This window comes from Acartia tonsa, chromosome 1 (assembly GCF_053477335.1).
Source record: "Acartia tonsa isolate MP-2025a chromosome 1, ASM5347733v1, whole genome shotgun sequence".
NCBI lineage: Eukaryota > Metazoa > Arthropoda > Copepoda > Calanoida > Acartiidae > Acartia > Acartia tonsa.
In genome coordinates this window covers 62,285,257-62,310,353 of record NC_137260.1, presented here as the reverse complement: position 1 = coordinate 62,310,353, position 25,097 = coordinate 62,285,257, and the positions used below count along the sequence as shown (strand labels likewise).

At 31.9% G+C, this 25,097-nt stretch overlaps 1 protein-coding gene across 7 annotated transcripts in view; it reads right to left on the bottom strand.

Moving 5' to 3' along the window:
* Positions 1 to 25,097, bottom strand: part of LOC145325973 (synaptogenesis protein syg-2-like) — a 64,906-nt gene that overhangs the window by 22,855 nt on the left and 16,954 nt on the right. For 5 of the 7 annotated variants that reach the window (XM_080169044.1, XM_080169015.1, XM_080169022.1 and 2 more), the window contains 14 exons: positions 24,904 to 24,959; positions 23,770 to 23,930; positions 22,081 to 22,166; positions 17,452 to 17,516; positions 13,828 to 13,948; positions 12,799 to 12,983; positions 11,579 to 11,727; positions 11,044 to 11,126; positions 5,940 to 6,004; positions 4,756 to 4,867; positions 3,847 to 3,946; positions 2,465 to 2,549; positions 828 to 1,020; positions 215 to 339 (listed from right to left, as the gene is read on the bottom strand). In XM_080169044.1, the coding sequence (XP_080025170.1) occupies positions 215 to 339; positions 828 to 1,020; positions 2,465 to 2,549; positions 3,847 to 3,946; positions 4,756 to 4,867; positions 5,940 to 6,004; positions 11,044 to 11,126; positions 11,579 to 11,727; positions 12,799 to 12,983; positions 13,828 to 13,948; positions 17,452 to 17,516; positions 22,081 to 22,166; positions 23,770 to 23,930; positions 24,904 to 24,959 (1,586 nt within the window). Of the gene's footprint in view, positions 1 to 214; positions 340 to 827; positions 1,021 to 2,464; positions 2,553 to 3,846; positions 3,947 to 4,755; positions 4,868 to 5,939; positions 6,005 to 11,043; positions 11,127 to 11,578; positions 11,728 to 12,798; positions 12,984 to 13,827; positions 13,949 to 17,451; positions 17,517 to 22,080; positions 22,167 to 23,769; positions 23,931 to 24,903; positions 24,960 to 25,097 lie in introns of all 7 variants that reach the window. The other 2 variants (XM_080169031.1, XM_080169052.1) reach the window with 2 other exon arrangements.

The following is a 25,097-nucleotide window of genomic DNA, read 5'->3' as shown; positions in this document are numbered from 1 at the left end:
TGACCAGAGTTAATCAGACACATCTACATAGCTACCAAAGGACATCTTTGGTTTTCATAATTAAGGTATGTTTGAACTTAACTAAGACATTTGACACAATTACAGAATCAAATATACTTACAATATATAATACTTAGAGCATAAATGGAAACATCTTTAAAAATTAATGTTTTAATTTAACTAAGGCATTTGACACAAAATCAAATATACTTACAATAGACAATGACCAGAGCATAATTGGACACGTCTCCATTTCCCGCCAAATTTGTTGCCTGACAGGTATAGTTGCCAGAGGACTCTCTGCCGGCAGGAATCACCAGGGTGCCATTAGCACATTCACTAAAATAAAATATTGAAATGAAAGTGTCAGAAGGTCTGACTGTCAGTCTTTCTAAGCGTTTCATATAGGTTGAGGGATGTTTTATATTTCTTTTGGTTCAGGGTACCTCCACCTTCAAAAAAGAAAATGCTCATAGAAAAAAAAGTCTTCCAAATTTTTACGTTTTATTCTTAAAGCTAAAATCAAAAATGGAGGGCAGATTGTTTCTAAATTAAAGAAAATACATCCCAGGCCCTATTTGAAACTTCTCTGAACCTTCCCTGGACCTATGAAAAGCTACCCTGTAAAGGATTCAGTGGTTAGCGAGATCCTTTAGTACAGACAAACATCCTGTTACTTTATTATATAAAATATGAATATGATATATTCAAATATTTACAGAAAAAAACTTATATAAAAGATAAAGTAGACTATTTCCTTTTAAATTTGGTTGAGAAAATTTCTAACTGAATTGATTTTTTTTATATATAAAAAAATTTGGCATTACCTGCAATCCTCAAGAAGTTCTCCATCCTTGAACCAAGCATACTCATCAACCTCAAGAGGATTTCCGTCCTTGAGTACACACTCCAGCTCAATATTATGGTCAGAGTCAGTGTTCTCAATTAACAGGCCATATTCTTCATCATCTAGCGTCACAGTGTCATCTGCTTTCATCTCAAGTTCTACTTCGGGGGGAACTAAAATGGTTTAAATGTCTTCAATAATTGTATTGATAGTAAAACAAGAGTGAAAACATTCAGAGAAACGTGTCATAGAGATAATCAAATTTTAAATAAGTAAAGGAAAACAGGAGTAAAAGGCTGGAATCAATTATTTCAACAACAACAAAATTGTTAAGGCTGCTAGCTGCCAAACAACTGACTAGTACATTATTTGAGTTTAGCTATTTCAGATTATTTCTTTGCCTTCCTAGGCAAGTTATAATAAATATAACATGTAGGTTAAGCTGTTTGGTAGCTGGAAGTCTTTATAGTTCATATATTTTCAATTCGATTACGCATGTATTAAACTCTAAGTCTATTAAGGTTACGCATCACACAAAGCAGAGTGTCTTGTGAGTGTTCCCTTACTGACTAACTTCAAGGATTATGCAGTTAAGGTTGCAAAATAAATTGGCGTATTTCCTTAAAGTGCATATTACAACATATTCCCCCTCATTTTTTTTTTTTGATAAATTAAAAATATGGCGGGGGAAGCTAGTGTTAGTATTTAATGGGTAACCCTGCAGGGTAAGAGGACCCTGTAGGGGTTAGGCATATGGAAGAAACTACTCCTCCTTCCTAATTTTTAGTTAATATAAATCTTATGAGGGAGGTGGTAAATGATTAACGGGTACTTAACAGAGCAACAATTACTCTTTTGAATAATCCATGAAAGAGAGATATACAGTTTGACAATTTAGGAAGTTTTCCAAACCATTCATATCTCTTTCAAAAATAACCCCCTTTTAAATCTTTTCTTTTTTAATTATTTGTTTCCAACCATTAACTACAAAATCCTTGAATAGTGTTAATTTATTAGTAGATTTTTATATAAACTGGACTTTGGGTTTTGGGTTGAGCAAAATGGGTTTAAAAAAACTCAAATAAAATCTGTTTATATGTGTGTAACTACTAAATAATTAAAAACAAAAGAAAAATGAAATTTAGTTTTGTGCCTGAAATAGAATAAAAATTCTAAAATTATAATTTGATATAATTCTATGTATTGCATTAATCGACTTCTTAATCACATATTCTTACTTTCTTATATCTTTTTAAACATAGATCTAATTTTTAAAAATCCACAAAAGTGTAACTCAACATATCAGATGGTGAGACAAACGAACATTAACAAATATAGAGTTACAACGCACTTAATGTTCAATTTCTTTTTAAAAACTAAACAGAAATTCCGTATATAAATGTATCTCAAAATTACTTGAATACGGTATGCTAGGCTTTCTAGATTATACCTAACTGTCACAGGAATCATTAAACCAAGTTCAAAATGGATAGTACAATTTAACATACCTAAATCAACGATTAGTTAATTACCTATGGACGTTCAGACTGACGTACCGACCCTAAATGAAGAAAATCTTCGTTTTGAAAAAAAAATGGTACAAGAATGAAAACTTACATATAACTTGAACCTGAATAACTTGTGATTGTCCGTGACCTGTTCTGGCATTGTCTGCCTCGCAATAATACTCCCCAGACATTACTCTGTCATGTATATATATGTATTAGAATAGATATTATGTATGTCAGAATGTCTGTCTGTCTGTCTGTGACCTGTTCGGACATTGTCTGCCTCACAATAATACTCCCCAGACATTACCCTAGTATTTAAATATATATGTGTATTAGAATAGATATTATGTCTGTCAGTGTGTCTGTCTGTCTGTCTATCCGTGACCTGTTCTGGCATTGTCTGCCTTGCAATAATACTCCCCAGACAATACCCTACTATATAGATAACTAGATAATTATGTCTGTCTGTCTGCAAGTGTCCGTTCCTGGACTGTTAAATAATAGACTCATTTACTATTTAATTGAAGACATTGCAATCTTTAATGATACCCATTACAATGCCGATTTTTTAGTAGCGAAGCTACTCTATAATTCACTTTGTCCGTCAGTCCGTAACGCTATGGGGGAAACGGGATTTTCTCAGCTCCTATTCAAGATATACAGCTGATTCCTATGACATATGTTCATCTAATCTATACATTGTTTTGTCCATCTGTCTGTTACTTGGGGTGCTAGATCGATTCCTAGATTTTTAGGTAGAAGGCTTTCATAGATTAATCTATTTTACATTCAAAATATTTTTACCAAGTTTTATTAAAATTTCTTTATTAATTTGGGTGCTAGATCGATTCCTAGATTTGTAGGTTTTCGGGATTTTCTCTATTCCTATTCAGGATTGACGGCTAAAATTATCAGGATTGAATATGCTTATATTCCTCATCAAGTTTCATCAAGATTTGTCTATCAATTGCGGTGCTAGATCGATTCCTAGATTTTTTAAGTTTTCGTGATTCAAAGGTTGCGTGATTTTAAAGGCTTTGTGATTTCCCTATCAAGTTTAATGATTATTGTATGACACGGCTCTATAGTAAATTTTTTTTCCCGATATCCATTCATAATTTTTGAGCTTCGCTACTTATGGATGTTGTCATCAATTGTTATTAAAGCAATTTATAATGCAAAGTTTTAAAGAATATACATGTTCGAACAAGACCGAGTCATTCAAAATTGATTAATACCTGATGACTAGAGGAAATCCCTTTTACTTAATTTTCATATAAATAATAAATCTTGGAATTACTATAAAACATCAGACAATGCAATGTAAGGGTAATTTGGAAGTGATTCTACACAAGTTTCAAATGTAGCACAAATTCACTAGCTTCCAGAAAATTTGTAACTGTCTATAATTTTAGCTACTCTAATTATACTCATAAATGTGGTTCTGTGTATGCTTTATTTGAAATTATCTTTAAATGCATATATGTTCCTAGCTGGTGTCAGAAGTAGCAGGATGGAGCTACCCTCCTCTGCATTTATCATCATTGTCAGGTTTTCTTTTTCTTCCAATACCTCTGAGTCTTTATACCTGAAAATAAAAAAAATTTTAAAAATGCAAAATAACAACAGATTTTGTTTTATCATGATTATTTATTTAATAATACACTAAAATTCAGGTATCTTGAGGGAAAAGACAATGGATATATATAAACAAAATCAATAAAAAGCACCCAAAGTATTGAGCCAATGAATAGGACAACGTGAAAATAAAACTTTAGGTATCAGTGTAATATTCAGTCCACTGTTCCCTCCCTGTCGGGAGAATAGTATGAATATTTTCTTAATTATTGTAAGTTTGACCTTAACAAAGCTTTTGATGTATTTGCATCTTACCATGTAATTGTAGTTCCATTTGGAGGATTTGCTTACTAGGAAAAAATTAGAGACAAAACAGTATTCTTTTGTTTCGGAATATAATGCGAATAATATATCCTTAATTAAAGTAAGTTTGACCTCAACAAAGCTTTTGATATAATTTCAACTAATCATGTAATTGTAGTTCCATTTAGAGGATTGACTTCATATAAGCAAAATTAGAGACAAAATAATTTTTCAGATAAATAATCTTTTCCTATTTAATGACCTAAGCAAATAATAAGAATATATTCTTTATATATGTAAGTTTGACCTCAACAAAGCTTTTGATATAATTTGCAACTTACCATGTATTTGTAGTTCCATTTAGAGGATTAGCTTCATAAGAACGATCTTAGAGACAAAATATTTTTTGAGATAAATAATCTTTTCCTATATAATGACCTAAGCAAATAATAAGAATATATTCTTACTTAATGTAAGTTTGACCTCAACAAAGCTTTTGATATATTTGCAACTTACCATGTAATTGTAGTTCCATTTAAAGGATTCGCTTCATAAGAACAAACTATTTCAGTATCTTCTCCTTCGATAACTGTCAAATTCCTTTGCTCAATAGTTACTATGGGGGCAACTGAAATATAAAATAAAGAATTATTCTTTATTTTATTTTTTTATAGAATTTTCTGAACTGAATAGATAGATGATAGAAAAATCGAATTTCTTATTTCTCTCTCCCTCTTTCTTTCTCTTTCATTCCCTATCACTATCTCTGAATTTCTATCTTTCTTTTTCTTTCTATCTCTCTTTTTTTAGTTTTCCCTTCTTTCCTTCTCTCTCTCTCTCTCTCTCTCTCTTTCATTTTTCTGTCGTTCTTTCTTTTTATTTTTTCCTTCTTTCTAAGTTTATATTTCACTCTATCTATCTGGAATTATCTATTTACTCATTTCATTCTCTCTTATATTTCTCTTTCCTTTTTTCTCTATCTCTCTCACACACACACACACTCTCTCTCTCTCATTCTCTCTCTCTCTCTCTCTCTCACTGTGTTAATCCATATGTCAAAAAGAACAAAAGAGAATGTTGATTAATGTACAAATAAATATTCTATTTATGAAAAAGATGATCAATCCTTGGCAAAATTTCTTTGTACATTTAACCAAAACTATCTTGACTGTCATACTATACATTATAAACACTAATTTTTATAAACAGCCCGATCCTACCCTTTTTAATGCAAATCAAGCACTAAAAATTCGACCTATTCTTTACAAAATAATGGGTATAGGGTAGTTCTTTTTATATGCCTAACCCCTGCGTCGGGCCTAAATCTGTGGTACCCCATGTATTCTAACCTTACATGGCCTAATGTAATAAACACTTACAATCGAAACACTGCTACTCCCACGCTGCTATTTGAAGTAAATGTACACAAAATTGATGCTCAACAAAGGGCATAAAATAAGACAATGCTAGGTGATGATATGTATTGCCATCAAAGAGGGAAATGAGGCATAAACTTGCTTTGTGGCTACTCAACACAAAAAAACCATTTCATTTATAAACCTTTATAAAAGAAACGTTTTTCAAAATATTAGATTGAAAAATTCCACCGCTCTCCAAAACATTATTATAAGTTATTTTACCTTCCCTTAAAAAATTATAAAATTATGAACGTTCATGGTTTAAAGCAAAAAAATACTTACAAAGAACGTCAAGTACTGCAGGATATTCCATTGGTTCGGCTAAAGCTGGGTGTTCTACACGACATCTAAACAAATTGTTTTAATTCAAATATCAGAGATGTTCAATATACAAATGTATTCATTCGTTTGACAAAAGTTAACTATAATTGTAAAACATGTATGGAAAAATGTGAAGAAACATAATAAAATTATTTGATCTAGTGCAGTTCACGGTAAAATGTTCCTGGTAACGATTAATTCCAAAAATCTATTAACTTTAAAGGCTGCTTACGGCCGATCGGTTGAACCAAAAGGCCTAAAAATTAAAGGAATAGTCATTACTCAAAAATGCACAGTTATCTCGCAAAATGCGCGAAAAACACTTATTTTGCGCGTTTTTTCTTCAGTAAAGCTTTCCCTCTGCATCATTGGATCATGGCTATTTCATATTATTTATAGGCCTTTTTTATATCACTTAACACCGTGTGGGTCATGCATATTTAGCCGTTTGGCAGCTAGCAACCTTTAAAGTTCATAGATTCAATATTGAAAATTTGAGTACCCCCCCCCCCCCCCCCCGAAAGCGAACTATGAACTCTGGTCGCAGCGCTCGGCTCCCTTGCCTGCCTAGCCGCAGCGCTCGGCTCCCTAGCATAAAACCTAACCCAACCTAAAATAGTTGTTCGTCGGTAGTGTGGGGTGGGGGGGTACAAAATTGAAAAAAATTGACAAAAAAAATTTCTAAGAGGATAACGCCCATATTCTAAGCAAATCAGTAGGTAATTTCTAAGAATTTGATAGTACATACTGTTTGATTGTAGGCAGAGCAATGGCCACAAATTGATGGACATCCCCAATGTTAAAACTCAGAGTAACCACTTCTTTACATTACAATTAGTGGGTAAAACGTTAACTTGATTAAACAACCAATCAAAATTCAATGAAAGTTCTCAACGTATAAGAAAACGTTGTTATAAAGCTCTGCGGACTAGTATAATCAATAGTTCAATGTCCCCTCCATCCCTGAATTATAAGTCCAGACAAAATATACATACATATTAATCAATGTCCCCTCCATCCCTGGATTATAAGTCCAGACAAAATATACATACATATTAATCAATGTCCCCTCTATCCCTGGATTATAAGTCCAGACAAAATATACATACATATTAATCAATGTCCCCTCCCTCCCTGGATTATAAGTCCAGACAAAATATACATATATATTAATCAATGTCCCCTCCATCCCTGGATTATAAGTCCAGACAAAATATACATACATATTAATCAATGTCCCCTCCATCCCTGGATTATAAGTCCAGACAAAATATACATACAAATTAATCAATGTCCCCTCCCCCCCTGGATTATAAGTCCAGACAAAATATACATACAAATTAATCAATGTCCCCTCCATCCCTGGATTATAAGTCCAGACAAAATATACATACAAATTAATCAATGTCCCCTCCCTCCCTGGATTATAAGTCCAGACAAAATATACATACAAATTAATCAATGTCCCCTCCATCCCTGGATTATAAGTCCAGACAAAATATACATACAAATTAATCAATGTCCCCTCCATCCCTGGATTATAAGTCCAGACAAAATATACATTACATATTAATCAATGTCCCCTCCCTCCATCCCTGGATTATAAGTCCAGACAAAATATACATACATATTAATCAATGTCCCCTCCATCCCTGGATTATAAGTCCAGACAAAATATACATACATATTAATCAATATCCCCTCCATCCCTGGATTATAAGTCCAGACAGAATATACATACATATTAATCAATATCCCCTCCATCCCTGGATTATAAGTCCAGACAAAATATACATACGGTGCATTATTTGCCAAATGTACCACTTTTCTGCACTACCTCTCCGATTTTGTTAATACTCTATATTTTGGTCCGTTGGGTCATTCAAGGATGCTGGATGGCCAAAAAAAAGTTTCAGAGTCCCTGGATGTCTAGATATCTAGTTATCTATGAAGGTAGGTAACAAAAATGTAAAAAACACCCATTTTTTCACAATTTTAAAAATTAATTTTTTCATCAATCTTACATCCAATCTATACATTTTATACACCAAAATGATCGTTTATTCATGTAAAAAGCGCACATAATGCTATTTTGGCCAAAACTCTAATTTTACAGGGTGTCCAACAAAAAGTGTATTTTGGATATCTAGCGTAATACCCAAAATACCTGTCCGAAAAAAATCATTTTTTTGGGCTTAAATCCTGTGTTTTATCTGTGTGCATATGCGGTATATAACGGTTCGGACCACCCGGGACTATAAGGTTGTCAAATTTCACTTTGGGACACCCTGTAAATGTGATTTTTGCGTCTGTAGAGCTAAAACTTGGTCCAAATTGGCTATTTTTTTTCAAATTACTCTAATATTTGTCTTAGTATGTTAGGCCATAGTGTTTTCTGACCAGATCAATGTTTTCATATTTTTTGGACACCCTGTATTTTCAAAAAAAAGAAAAAAAAATTTTGTTTTTTTTTTAATTTTTTTTCTATTTTTAAGTTACTTAAAACTGTCATATAGATACAGATTTTGACTAATAACAATAATATTTGCCTATTTTACAATTTTTTACACTTTTGGGACACCCTGTGCATGTTTTTGAAAATTGATGGTTTTTGCCCATTTTTGGGGGGAAGGAGTCGTTTTAGGGCCATAGACTATTTCTTCATTTTTGTAGAACTTTTTAAGACACATCATTTGTTATTTATGCAAAAACCGCAAAAACCGAACCGTTTTGCCGTTATTCACCGCCAAAGGCAGAATTTTTTACGTTTTTTGCCGTTCCCGAGGTTCTAATGGGCATTTGTGGTAAGAAGGCGTTGATTTATCAAGATAACTGTGAAATACCTTTATTTAGGCATTTTAATTTACTAAATTTCATGTGAAGTAAATATTTTTGTATATCCAACCGATTTTTGTTAAAAGGAATTTCAAATGCACATGATTTATGTTTCTTTTATCACTTATGTTATAGCAATTATTTATGTTATATTCACTTAATTTTCTTGTTTTAACAATTGAAATCCATCTCGGCGAAAAACGGTTAGCTGCACAAAAAATTTTACTTAATATGAAATTTAGTAAATTAAATTACCTAAATAAAAGTATTTAAGAGGGATCTTGATAAATCAACGTTTTCTTACCACAAATGCCCATTACAACCTCCGGAATGGCAAAAACGTAAAAAAATTTTGCCTTTGGCGGTGAATAACGGCAAAAACGGTTCGGTTTTTGCGGTTTTTGCATAAATAACAAAAGATGTGTCTTGAAAAGTTCTACAAAAATGAAGATATTCTATGGCCCTAAAACGACTCCTTCCCCCCAAAAATGGGCAAAAACCATCATTTTTCAAAAACATGCACAGGGTGTCCCAAAAGTGTAAAAAATTGTAAAATAGGCAAATATTATTGTTATTAGTCAAAATCTGTATCTATATGACAGTTTTAAGTAACTTAAAATAGAAAAAAAATTTAAAAAAAACCAAAAATTTTTTTTCTCTTTTTTTGAAAATACAGGGTGTCCAAAAAATATGAAAATATTGATCTGGTCAGAAAACACTATGGCCAAACATACTAAGACACATATTAGAGTAATTTGAAAAAAATAGCCAATTTGGACCAAGTTTTAGCTCTACAGACGCAAAAATCACATTTACAGGGTGTCCCAAAGTGAAATTTGACAACCTTATAGTCCCGGGTGGTCCAAACCGTTATATACCACATATGCACACTGATAAAATACAGGATTTAAGCCAAAAAAAATGATTTTTTTCGGACAGGTATTTTGGGTATTACGCTAGATATCCAAAATACACTTTTTGTTGGACACCCTGTAAAATTAGAGTTTTGGCCAAAATAGCATTATGTGCGCTTTTTACATGAATAAACGATCATTTTGGTGTATAAAATGTATAGATTGGATGTAAGATTGATGAAAAAATTAATTTTTAAAATTGTGAAAAAATGGGTGTTTTTTACATTTTTGTTACCTACCTTCATAGATAGCTAGATATCTAGACATCCAGGGACTCTGAAACTTTTTTTTGGCCATCCAGCATCCTTGAATGACCCAACGGACCAAAATATAGAGTATTAACAAAATCGGAGAGGTAGTGCAGAAAAGTGGTACATTTGGCAAATAATGCACCATACATATTAATCAATATCCCCTCCCTCCCTGGATTATAAGTCCAGACAAAATATACATACATATTAATCAATGTTCCCTCCCTCCCTGGATTATAAGTCCAGACAAAATATACATACATGTTAATCAATGTTCCCTCCCTCCCTGGATTATAAGTCCAGACAAAATATACATTCATATTAATCAATATCCCCTCCATCCCTGGATTATAAGTCCAGACAAAATATACATACATATTAATCAATGGAAAATCAGGAAGGCAAACTGAAATACGTGCCGTTAATATGAATCTATTGGGGTACATGACAGATTTACCACTAGCAAAAATACTGTCATAAACACAGTGATAATACTGTCATAAACACAGTGATTTGATGTCATAAACACAGTTTTATTGTCAAATTCACACCTGCATTTTTAGTGGGTATGAAAAAAATACAGTTATTGCACTGTCATATTCACAGTTTTGCTGCCAATTATACACCTACATATTGACAAAAATACATCCATTTAATTTATGATTTGTCAATTATACACCTACTTATTGACAAAAATACATCTATTAAATTAAACACAGTGGTTGTATTTTTGCTAGTAGTAAAAGTGGCAGCACCTCATTTATTGGAATGTGAATACATATTTCAGACATTGTTTTCTAAAGTACTTCATCACAAATGATTAAATTAATTCTAATAGGAAGTAAGTGATCTTATTATCAACAGTAGTATATAACAGTAACAGAAAGTCTGTCTGTCTTGTGTTTGTGTGTATTAAAAGATCTCGCTAACCGTTAAAACGATATAAATCTCCTTTATAGGGAAATCTCCCAGCAGGTCAAAGGAAGGTTTATAACTTTTTTACCTACAAATTCAGTAATTAAAGCGTCTGACAAAACAGCAGTATATGTAATCTTGACAAAATACCTTATTTCTACTTCTTGAAGGTCTTTGGTAGGCACAAAGGTTAGTAGGCTTGTAACTACACTATCACCATTTTCATCTGTATCCTAAAATTTAAAAATAAAATGATAATTATAAAGATTGTCTAAAAAATCAGGCAAAAATGTACACATTTACAACATCTACTGCTAGACTAATTCGGGTATCACGTACAAAGCAAATTTATTCGGCTAAATGGACAAAAAGAAATACAATGAAAATATCAAGGATCTTCAGGGATAAGACAGTGGACAGTATATTAATGATCTACAAAATTACCACTTTTTTAGATTAAAATTATTGCTTTAAAAGTTTTAACCAGCCAATTAAGATCTAATAAATGCACCCAAAAGAGCCTAACAGTTAGCCTATGATAACTTGTTTACAAAAACTTTGGGTATAATACAAAATTTAATAACCTTTTCCTCCCTGAAATTTTCTGATCTAGAAATATCAAAATCATCTTTTAATTAAGAGGATAAACAAAGCAATTTTTGTCTTAAAAAGCTAAAAGACCAACCTCTGAAACAGATTCCGAAGTCTCCAGCTCCTCGAGACCAATCCAGGTAGGGTGTACAGGTGGAAGGGCTCCAACAACTTTACACTCCAGAGTGCCCTCCACCCCCTCGGTCAGCTCCGGTACTGTTATATCTACACTGCTGGGGCCAACTAAAAATATTCTTTGTTAATTTTTTGTTAAACTTTTTTTTAGTTAATTGTTTTTTGCAAGGTTCTTTTAATCGTACACAGGTCTGTTCGTCTGTCTGTATGTCTGCTAAGATCTCTTCAAAGACTGTACCGTTAGTTCCACAATATTCAGGGAAGTTTTACTTGGTCCTTGAAAGGGGGGGGGGGAAGTGCGAAACAATCTCTTTGGATTTAAAAATTACCCCCCTAACCACTTTTTTTTGAACAATTCGAACAAATATAGAGGGCGTGGGCTTTATTTTCACTGTTAGGGCAAAGCTAGTAGATTTTAAAGCAAAGTTTTAGATAAGTTCTAATGTAAATATGTGTAAATTATTTTTAATTTACAAGTTTCTAATCTAATACAAAAGTATATAATTTTACTTTTCTTTACAATATAAAAGCTAGTTTCTCTGATTAATGCAAGGCAGTGTTTTTCCTTTTAACTAAACATTAGGCAGGCATCATTAAATAAATGAACTCATATTTAATTTTGTCTATTTATATTATTTACAAAGACTTTTTTATTTACATTACTAGATATGTACATATAGCCAAGGACGTCCAAGCTTTTTTCTTTTCTGTTTGTGAGTGGGGAGAGGGACGTTCAAATCAGGGTTTTCAACGGTTTTAGGGAGGTAATCTGATGTATTTTTCAGTTTAATTGTTTTTTTTAAGTAACAGACGTAAAAACTGTCATTTTAAACATGAAATAAAATAAATATACTTTTTTTATTACTTTATGTTATTGTCAAAATGATAATAAGCAAAAACTAAGCGAAGAATGATAGAATTATTTTATAATGCAACTTATTTATAAATAAGCTTTTCTATGCAAATTCATGCATTTTTCTGTATACAAAAATAAATTTTAGCAAAAATAATTTTTAGAAGATTTTCATAATAATAATAATAAGCTTATAAAAAATATTCTAGGGAAAACTGTCAAATGTCAATTCAGGAATTTCCAATTTATATCATATTAATGAGCAATTTTAAGTTGTCTTTGGTCCACATTTGCGTCACTGCGCATATTTTGGGTGGATAACTTACAAATAACATCAACTTGATGTGTTTCTGTCTCAGTGGTGCCTATCTCATTAACTGCGGAGCATTTATAGGCGCCAGCACTGGTCCTGGAAGCTGTTAGGACGGTCAGACTGGCCTCTCTGGTCACCAGGTCAAGGCTGATGGCGTGGTCTTCTGAATCTACCGGAATTTCGTTGTCATCGTGATACCTAAATAAATAAATTGTAATTCTAATCTTAAAAATTTCTTAATTAGTTCAAAGGGATTATTTGTCGACGAGTCTAATAATATACATAACAGCGACGCTAAAAAAATATACAGATGGCCATTTACAAACATCAAATGTAAATAGGTTGCAAAACTGCTAAAATCAAAATATGTTAACTAAATACATACTAACAGTTTATGACATAGAAAGATGCTATACTTATAAAACTGTATCTATCGTATTGGGTATCACTCAATTATGTAACTTAATTATGCTATATGCTAACACTTAAAAAGCTATCAATTACGGACGGATGATCCAATTAGAATTTTAGAAAATTTTTAATTTAAAAAATATTTCAAGTTTATCAGGGAGTAAGGGATTTGGACTGTAAATTATGCTGGTACCCAATGTTTTATAAACATGTTCTCGAATTCGTTGGTCTAAAAACTTTGAATTATGTTTATGAAATGATTGGTTGGTTCAAATGACAAACCCCAAACTGTCCCAGTTTTGAGCAAGACGATTCCTGTGATGTCATATAAAAAGGGAAGGGGGGAAGAAAATCTCTTTCCTTTTTTTCCCATCTCTTTTGAAGATATTTTCTTCACCCCTTCCCTTTTTCTTTCCGAAACGTATATGACGTAACTGGAATCGTCTTGTTCAAAACTGGGACAGTTTGGGGTTTGTCGGTTCAAATTAGCAATGTCCATACAAATCAGTAAACGATTTTAATCTACAGAAGGAGATTATTTTGTTTATCATCATTGTCTATATACATCAATTTATCGTCCATTGTCTTATCCCTTAAGACCCCTGAAATTGAGCAGGAAAATTACACTCACCAATTGACTAAAATGTCGTGCAGTGGATTGGCTTCAAAGGAGCAAATAAATTTAATTTGTTCTCCCTCACTTGTCACGGATGATGTTTCATTTACAAACAACAATTCTACCGCGGGGGCGTCTGAAATTTTAAATTATTAATTTAATTAATTTGAGTCTTAAAATGGAATAACCTAAAACCATCCCGGGCGTATGTTCAGTTTTCTACAATGGAGAACTCAATCGGTTCAGTAAAAAAGTATATAATAGAAAGATAATTATATTGAAGTAAATAAAGTGTCACTTTTTAATTTCACCGTTTATTCTATATAGTGTTTTTTGTCTGTCAGTTAAGATCTCGCTAACCATTGAACCGATTGAGCACTCCATTTTAATAAAGCTTCACTTTAGTCTTGTGATACTTTATTTTAAACTAGCGGCTACGCCCCTAGAGGCCTCTAGTGGCACTTTAAATGTTTTTGTTTGTTAAAGTTAATTTTTTATGTACGATACCACCTTATTTGACGCTGAAGTCTCCCAGATTTTAAGAAAATTTTCAATTTTTTTGTCATTTCTTTTGGGAGGGTGGTAGTACCCTCCCCCAAAATAGTTAAAAACCTTCCCAGGACATATGAGAATCTACCCTGTTAAGGAGAACCCGATCGGTTTAGCGGTTAGCGAGATCCTTCGGTACACACAGACAGACAGACAGACACACAGACAGACAAACATCCTGTTACTTTAGTATAAGGATTCAAATCTTGGGTTTAGGCTATTTTATTGTCACCTTTCTCCCTCTTTTAATTCAGAGCCCCTTTGATGCTAGGGACGTAACATTATTTTAGAAACCCATTGCATTTAAATTTATTCTTTTAATATTCCAGAGAATGCAACGTTAAGCCTCTAGTTAATCCAAGGAGGGAGGGGATATTGGACTGTAAATTATACTAGTACCCAAAGTTATATAACCACCTTATTGGGTACTTTAAATGAATTTTTATATTTTTGTTCTAAACTAGTAGTATCTATACTTTTCAACCAATAATTGCAACCTACAAATGGGGTACTTATTTTATTTATCATCTTTGGGGGAGTACATAAATTTATCGTCCATTGTCTTATCCCTTATGATTCCTGTCTGAAATTGTGTAAAGTTGTCCCATTATGCAAATATTTAATCATTACAATGAAAATCAAAATAAATGTAATAATCATTCTCAAGGAAAGAGAATTATTTTTCGGGTATTCATTTGAAACCGATTTATATCCGATGGACTGGAACCGGTTCTCCTCCATACGAAAAAACCGTGTCTAGCATCATATTATATCCAGCTTTCTACGAATATAAAAATATACAATCATAAGATTATAACCAGTTTTTTTAGCCCGTACCTTCAGCATCTCGGGGCTAAAAAAACTGGTTTTAGTCTTATAATTGTACATTTTATATCCATGGGAAGCTGTTTATAATACGATGCGAGAAATAACTAATATTTTAATTTACAATTTGGAAAATTAATATGTTTGATATATTTCACCATATGAAAAACTATTTTTAGGTGAAGCTACTCTATAATTAACTTTATCTGTCCCCATCAGTCCGTCCGTAACGCTATGGAGGAAACGTGATTTTCTCGGCTCCTATACAAGATAGACCGCTGAATTTTTAGTAAAGATTCCTATGACATATGCCCGGCTATTCTATACGTTGTTTTGTCAATCGATTTCCCCCTACAGTGCCTGTCGAACAATGACATCCTGCTCAACCTTATTTTACAAATAAATTGGGTATAGTCCTTTCCACGACATCCCTTTTTGCGCAAAATTAAAACCTTTTACTGGCCAAAGTCAATAAATAAGGAAATTATGCCCCAAAAAATGAATATCCCTGTAATAAGGTTTCCCCTCTGGTATACTGGATTTACTTGATTTACCTCACTCAACTTTCTGGCGTGTTGTACAGTGAAAAAACTACCCCCCCCTTATTTTTGATTTTCTTCAAAATTAAGGGGGGGGGGTTAAAAACTACCCCCCCCTTATTTTTGATTTTTGTCAAAACTAAGCGGGGGGGGGGGGGGTTCGGTGCTCCGGTCTTCACATGTAAGCAAGTCCCGATTCTTCTTTTAAAATGGCTTTTTATAGGTTATTTTAGGTTAGGTTAGGTTATATTGTGTTAGGTGATTGCCCCACAGGGTTAGGTAATTGGCCCCGCAGGGTTAGAGCCCCCCGCAGGGGCTAGAAATAGGAGAAAAGCTACTGTGAAAAATACGAAGAATCGCTCCTTATGGAGGGATGTCGTGGAAAGTACTATACCCAATAAATTTAATATAAATAAAAGGTGGGTAGTCTTTTTTCTATACCTAACTCATGCGGTGCTACCAAAACACCCTACAAAATCTAACCTAACCTTACCTAAAGAAAAAAAACATAGATTTCCAATTTATTATAAAAATAAGGTGATTACTTGTTTAAAAAAACTGTTTGAGGGAAAACCCCATTTTGAGTATTATAGGTTTAAGGAAACAATTTTTGCATATCAATATCTCCTCTGTAAATGTATGAATGTAACGTATATTTGCATATTAACATATCAATTAAAATTATGCAAATTACCAACATTAAAAAATAAATTATCATTGTCCTAAATGCATTTTAGGAAGGAAAATACTTTTTTAAAACCACTAATTTGGACAAGTTTGATATTAAGCATTGGAGCACTAAAAACCATCAATATTTGAAAAAAGCAATAAAATATTCTTTTTCCAATGTGGCTTCGAAACCAATTAATATCCGCTGGATTAGAAACAGTACTCAGCTATACTGAAATCATTTATAGTATCGTATTACAGACAATTTTCTACGAATATTAAAATAAAAATCATAAAATTAATACCAATTATAATCTTTATTTTTCATTTTTATATCTAGGGAAAGCTGTCTATAATACGATTCGATAAATAAATATTACAGAATTTATTAACCAACCATGAAAGTTAATACTTTTATCATAGGTTGTGTATTAAATATTAAAGGACTCTATGGTCTTGTACAGTCAGATTTACATATATACAATTATAGAGTAGCTACTCTTCTTTAATAAAAACAAGGTAGTAAAATCTTATTATCTTACTTTGAGTGTAAAACTTTAATATAGTGTTATTAAAACAGGGAGGGAGGAGAAATTGGACTGTAAATTACACTGATACCCAAAATTTTATAACCACGATATCTCTTTCCCAGGCACAAAAACTTTGGGTACTATTATTGAACTTTGATTGGTTTGCTCCAAATTAGCAGTGTCCAACAAATAATTTTCATCTACAAAAGGGGTAGTTTGTTTATTATCATTTATTACCATTTTGGATGTATATGAATCTATTATTCATTGTCTTACCTCTAAATAAAGCACATTTTGCATGGATAGGGATAAATTGGTAAAATTATTTAGCCAGCATCCGAAAAAATAGCTGCAGCAATTGATTTTGTTAAGCCCATTTAAATACAAAAGCCTTTCACCGTTTAAAACGCCCTCTAAAAATATGCATAAGAACTGACAACTAAACTTTTAAATATGGATTTTTTCTCATTAACTCTTATTAGCCTTTTAAATGGCTATGGATGTAATAAATACAAAAATAAACTTACATAGGACCTCCAGTTTCTGTACTTGGTTGGAGTCCTCAGGTAGACCAGGATGGCTGGCAGTACACCTAAATTATGTAATTATTAGTTTCTGTACTTGGTTGGAGTCCTCAGGTAGACCAGGATGGCTAGCAGTACACCTGAATTATGTAATTATTAGTTTCTGTACTTGGTTGGAGTCCTCAGGTAGACCAGGATGGCTAGCAGTACACCTGAATTATGTAATTATTAGTTTCTGTACTTGGTTGGAGTCCTCAGGTAGACCAGGATGGCTAGCAGTACACCTGAATTATGTAATTATTAGTTTCTGGACTTGGTTGGATGCCTCAGGTAGACCAGGATGGCTGGCAGTACACCTGAATTATGTAATTATTAGTTTCTGTACTTGGTTGGAGGCCTCAGGTAGACCAGGATGGCTGGCAGTACACCTGAATTATGTAATAATTAGTTTCTGTACTTGGTTGGAGGCCTCAGGTAGACCAGGATGGCTGGCAATACACCTAAATTATATAATTATTAGTATCTGTACTTTGTTGGGGGCCTCAGGTAGACCAGGATGGCTGGCAGTACACCTGAATTATGTAAATATTAGTTTCTGTAATTGGTTGGAGGCCTCAGGTAGACCAGGATGGCTGGCTGTACACCTGAATTATGTAATTATTAGTTTCTGTACTTGGTTGGATGCCTCAGGTAGACCAGGATGGCTGGCAGTACACCTAAAGTATTTAAGTTTTAGGTTCCTGCTTATTTGTAATTAAGATGCGCCTTTTTAAAGCAGGGTTAGGTAACCGTGACTACTAAGCCTAAAATTCAAAACTGTTTGAATGTTTTTTTTTTAAATTGAAAAGGGGATTAGTTGGGTCAGGTTTAGACTTTTAGCTGATTTTTGAGATTGCAAAAAGTTAAATTTGTACTGGAGGAAGGTGCGCGGCTACCGAGTCCTGTTTTAATGTAATATTTGTTTGTAAAAATACTTTATAATGAATACAATAGCGGCTGCATATTCGAAGGGGTATATAGAGTCTAGAAAGTTAGCCTTAAACCATACCGAGGCCTAAATCTAAAATGAATTAGCCTAAAAACCACCTAACGAAAATTATAAAGTATTCTTTAAAAGTATCTACCAATCAGACTAACCATTGCCGAGATCTTAAGCTTTAAACAAAAACCTTGCTTCTTTATAACATCAATAATACAAAGAAGATTGATGTCTGTCTGTCCGTCCATCCGTCTGTCTGAAGCTTAAGATCTTGGTAACCACTGAACCGATCGGATTCTACTCTTCAGGGTATATACCTGTTGGTCCTGTGGTGGTTTTAAGCTATTGGACAGCCTCAACCCCCCAAAAAATGAAATTTCCCCTTCCTCAAAAAAAATAATTTGCGGGGAGAGTATGGTTCGCAGCACCCGAAATTTTTTTTATTTTTTAAAAACTTCCTCATGGGGCAAAGCCCCTAGAGGCTAGGGGCGAAGCCGCTAGTAGGAAATAAAGTAATTCACAAGTTTCTTTTTTGCACAGGGATGTGAATTATCATCCATTTGAAACTACTGAAAATTTGGATGTAGCGTAATGTTGACTTAAAACTTGCGTTGTATTGTAACTAAATGGAAGTGGGTAAGAAGGGAGGAAAATAAGCAAGTGGTTAGAAGGAAATAGTGTTGCTCCTCTACTTGTGAACAATCTTGTCCATGATTGACACCTTAAATACTGGGTAAAATTTTAAATTCCTTGTTCAAGATCGTGAGGTACATTTATTACAATGATTTTTCAGTGAAAGTTTTAATTGCTTTTGATACAAGTATGTTGAAAGATCTTACTATTGGGAGTGAAGCACCCAAAAGCACCTCTCCTTGTTTTTAGTAGCAAAGCTACTTTATAAGAGTGTGTATCTTCACTCTTCATTTTCTTTTACTTTCCCTTCACTGCACTTTCCTTACCTTCCATTTCCCTTCCCCTTTCTTACCCTTCACTATCTTTTACTTCCCATTCACTTCACTTCCCTTACACTGTTAAAAAAAAAAATTTTTTTTAGCATCAGATAATACTATATATACTTCACATTAATGTATAGTATCAATCCGTACATTATAGGAAAAAAACCTCATTACGATACAAGGAAGTTTTCAATACTGTATTGGGTATTAGATAATGTACTGTGGAGTAACATGTAGTACTAAATAATGTATTTGTCTGTAGAGTATTATCCAATACGCTCTTGGGAATAAAATTCAATATGGTAGAAGTAAGTTTTTAATACTCTCCTTTGCAATTTTTGATATCCTCTATCATAATTTTTGATACGCTGTACAGTATGAAACTGTTTTACTTTGAATGAAAGATCAGTTTATAATATATGGTTATTATATGTACATATACATTTTGTTATATCAACAAACATACCAAGCAGAGCAATAAAACATTAATTTAAATGTAAATTTAGTAAAAAAATGACTTTAAAGATGTTTAGGACTAAACATGATCCTTAAAAATAAAAACTATGGTCAGTCATAATTACAAAAATTAAAACTATAAATGTGAGCATAAACAGTAACTTTTCATCTTTGTCTAAAACGACCAAGCAGAAACACTTCCATGAGAGGTATGCACCAATGGTGTCTGTTTCAATTATTCTTTACAGTACAGATTCGTACCCTAGAACGTATGAATAGTTACTATCTTAATAACCCATTCTCTTGCGTATTGTCTGATACGCTACAGCGTATGAAATAGTACTAAATTAAAAAACTTTTCTACAGCGTATTTTCCAGTACACTAGAGTCTATCAAATAGTACTATTTTAATAAACATTTCTGTACCGTATTTTCCAGTATTCTAGAGCATATCAATCGATACTAAAAAAATGTATGGGTTCTGTATAGTAATAATTATTGTGTTCTATAGTATTACATAGTGTTATATATTAATTATATAGTTGTAGCGTACTTATGGTTCCAATACTCTCCAGAGTATCAATTGATACTAAATAAAAAAATTATTTTTAACAGTGTACCTTTCACTTCATTTCTCTTTTACTTACTCTTCACTGCACTTCCAATTCCCTTCCCCTTTACTTACATTCCACTTTCCTTTACTTCCCCATCACTTCACTTTCCTTACCTTTCCCTTCCACTTTTCTAACACATTATTTATCCTTCTCATACCCATTACTGACCCTTCAACACAAAATCATAAAACAGGAGGGGCCTAATTTAAGGGTATTGGGTGGCCTATATAAGATCCACTTGTTAAATAGAGGGGTTCTTCCGAATATAATGTGTATGTACTAAATTGTAATTTGTCTAAGAGTTATAGAGTATTAAACTTAACTTTTAATGATAGTAATTTTGTAAAGAAAAAAAAAAGACGATTACATCCAAATGGTTTGCAGTATTCTGTACAATGTAAGACAAACATATATAATATGCAAAGTATCTTCTAAAATTGTATGCTAAAAGGATAGGACATTGGACACTAAATTTCACTCGTATCCAAAGTTTTATGACCATGTTATCTTTTTGTTGGCTATAAAACTTTAGGTACTTTTTTGTGTCTAAACTTTTCAACAAATAACTATAGTTATAGTAGGGATAACATGATAACATTATGATTTAGGATGTATATGAATTTATCTTTCATTGACTTATCCTTCAAGATTTCCTGACTAAAAGTAATCCAAATTTACCAACATCGGTTGAAACTTAAGACAATTCATTAGTGGATGACATTTACGGAAGGAAACTTGAACATAATTTCACATACTTAAATACTTTACTTTAAGAACATATACATACTTTTACCTGAGAGGGATAGAACAACTGAAAATAAATTTATAATAGCTATACTCATGTTTTACTCACCCTATTTCAGCTTGATTATCTTGTTTTTGATGTATAAATATTATAGACCTAGCTATACTCATGATTTACTCACCCTATTTCAGCTTGATTATCTTGTTTTTGATGTATAAATATTATAGACCTAGCTATACTCATGTTTTACTCACCCTATTTCAGCTTGATTATCTTGTTTTTGATGTATAAATATTATAGACCTAGCTATACTCATGATTTACTTACCCTATTTCAGCTTGATTATCTTGATTTTGATGTATAAATATTATAGAACTAGCTATACTCATGATTTACTTACCCTATTTCAGCTTGATTATCTTGATTTTGATGTATAAATATTATAGAACTAGCTATACTCATGATTTACTTACCCTATTTCAGCTTGATTATCTTGATTTTGATATATAAATATTATAGAACTAGCTATACTCATGATTTACTTACCCTATTTTAGCTTCATCATCTTGTTTTTGATGTATAAATATTATAGAACTAGCTATACTCATGATTTACTTACCCTAATTCAGCTTGATTATCTTGTTTTTGATGTATAAATATTATAGAACTAGCTATACTCATGATTTACTTACCCTATTTTGGCTTGATTAACTGGTTTTTATACTCAATTTTTACTTACCCTATTTTGCTTGATTATCATGTTTGTGGTATAAATATTATAGAACTAGCTATACTCATGATTTACTTACCCTATTTCAGCTTGATTATCTTGTTTTTGATGTATAAATATTATAGAACTAGCTATACTCATGATTTACTTACCCTATTTCAGCTTGATTATCTTGTTTTTGAGGAATAAAAGTTATAGAACTAACAACACTGTATGTATGGTCTTCTTCTTTGGTTTCCTGAAAAATAAACTAATTATTTATCACAGACAGTTTCTGCGGATAGTAAAATCTTAAATTAAAGGATTAATTTATGTTTTGTTAGCCATAGGGACCAAATTTCTGGGCAAATGAATACTGTTATTTTATTTTCATTTTTAAGAAACATTATCTGTAATAGGACATGATAAATAAGTTTTCATTATGGATTAGAACTGGTTTTAATCCAGTAGAAATTAATCAAATTCGTTATCATACATCAAAATAATTTACTTTATTCTTTTACTTTTAATTCTTATTCAATATATGAAAGTTAGATAATCAAAAGTTTATAATTTGATTATACAATCTACATATAGATATGTGTTATTTATATCTATTTAATCTCTCTTGTAACTTTATACAAGCGGCTACGTCCCCTTAATGTCTCTAGATGCACTAGAATGAGGGGAGGGGGAGTTGACCCTCTCTTTTCAATCTTACAAAAAAATATATTAAAAAATATTTTCTAGAAGCGATTTAACTTGGAAGGGTGTAGGTACCTTCCCCAACATGAGTTCCCTGGACCTATGAAAAGCTTCACTGTAAAGGAGTCGGTTCAGCAGTTATCGAGATCCTTTGCTACACACAGACAAATTGACATCCTATTACTTTTATATAAGTATATCTAATCTATATTGCATTGAGATATATTATAATTGTCTGTGGCTTAGTCGAGCATGATTAATATTTGGTAAAGCATATCTACTCTTCTACTCGTCAAACCAGTGTTTCTTTTGCATTCATTAGAACATTGGTGACAGTTCCCATCTAATCCGCAAATACTTTTTTTTATTTTTGCAGTGTAGATACTCTACATTTCTAAAAGAATATCAGTATTCATTAAATTGAAATAACTAGCTGAAAATAGCCGAAAACCATCCATGGCATCCCAATTTAGGAATAAGATAGCTTAAAGTCATATATCCTGAGAACTACGTACAGATTCCCTAAATGGAAAAAAACGAAAAGGTAGACAAATAAACTTATTATTTTAATATAGGCAAAAATATTGTCATTTCTGTATTACAGTTTAATGTTCTTTATAAATCCAAAATATTGTTAGTTTGTTGTTGCTCTGCTTCTTATGTATTTGTTCTTGTTGTATTTAGTAAGACAGACAATGCATATAGTTGGTAATGCATAAAAATGGAGGAAATTGGTTAGCTATAAATTATTTTAGAATGGACATCATTTATGCTGCTTTCTATAAATGATTCATTTATAACAAAACAATGATCATAATATTAAAAATTTAAAGTTTGGCTAATTTCATATTCGATCTATTTCAACAGTTTAAAAAAAAAAAAATATTTTCTTAATTTTGTAATCTATTGGGAATAATTGAAAAAAGTTGAATTATTTTGATGCTTTTTGATGATTTTAATCTATGTAAACCATTTGTAATATGTGTAAAGTATAAAATGATAGTTTCCCATCTATTTGTTTCTGCAAAGTTATTTTTGTTTTAAGATATCTTTTTTACTTATTTGTTACCAAAATTTGATGTCACTGACAAAAAACTTACTACATCATATAATAGAATTGTATGCTCTGATAGTTTCAAAAAGCTTAATAAAATCACCTGTAAATCTTGCGATACAAGTTGTAGATCCTCAATGCCCTGCCATTCCAGCTGTGGGGCAGGTCTGCCTCCATCCATCCTGCAGACCAGCCCTGCCTCCTGGCCAGCAACCACAGGCAGGTCAGGGGAGGCCAGGGTCAGGGTCAACTCAAGGGGGGTCACTGACAAGTAAAACTAGTTTCTTTCCCCAATTTTGGCCTATGTTTGTTTTTTGTACTTCCCAAAAAATTTAAGTATCTTATTTGTCTAAAATTATTTACAAAAAATGTGCTTTTCCTTAAAATATTTACAATCAATTTGTACAATAATATGTAGAATAAAATTAAATTAATGCCAATTTAGAATGAAATTGAAAAATTCAATTAATAAAGAAGAATTTTGCCAATTGTTTGATGATGAAAAGAGTTGTGCACAATAAAATTATAATGCAACTGAAATAATTAGATAAAATGAAAGCAAAGACTCACTGGAAAGTAACATGCAGAGAAAGTATTTGTGATCAAAGAGTTTTGGTTAGATTAAAGGAGCTTAATCATTAATTTTAATATTTCTTCAGACATATTTAGTAAATAAAAATACACACATGGGTAAAGATAGTAAAAACAAGACTGATAACATTTATATTAACATTGATATAATATTAAAAATTCTAATTTTAAAATGATTTTTAAAAATCACAAAAACGCTTTTAATGTCTAAATAAGAACTAGCTTTTAGTTTTTTTTATTACTGCTCAAAAATAAAGATCGAAGAAGCAATGAATTCAATCGATCGTAAGATTCTAACATCTCCTAAATTTATGAGCTATCCTCTTTTAAAACACACCCGAAATGTTAAACTTAAAACTTTGTAAAAGAAAAAGTTCTCTACTATCTTTATCCATGTGATTGCTAGGTTTAAACATAGAACATTTTTTATCATTTTTTCAAATAGTTTTTTTGCTGTTAAGCCCCTTTAAGAAGCTATTTGTTGTTAGTAAAAGATAGAGAAAAAGATTTATAGAACTAATTTAGTTTTCTTTACAAGTTCTATACAAAAAAAAGAAGTATTAAAAATTTACATTTATGACTTTACAATAGCAATTTTATTTGAATTGTAAAATCATGAAATGTAAAGATTAAATAAAATTCCTACCTAAAATATCTAGCTCAACTGACATAGTAGAAATTTTCTCTCCTTCAAATTCCACACTGAAATACAAAAGAAGTTAAAAATAAATTCTATTCTATATTCAAATTCTATGAATAGCAAATTACACAATGTGAAACAGTGAAAAAGATTTGGATATTCAAAATTAAATTTTAATTTTCATATTGTTTTTTTTAGCC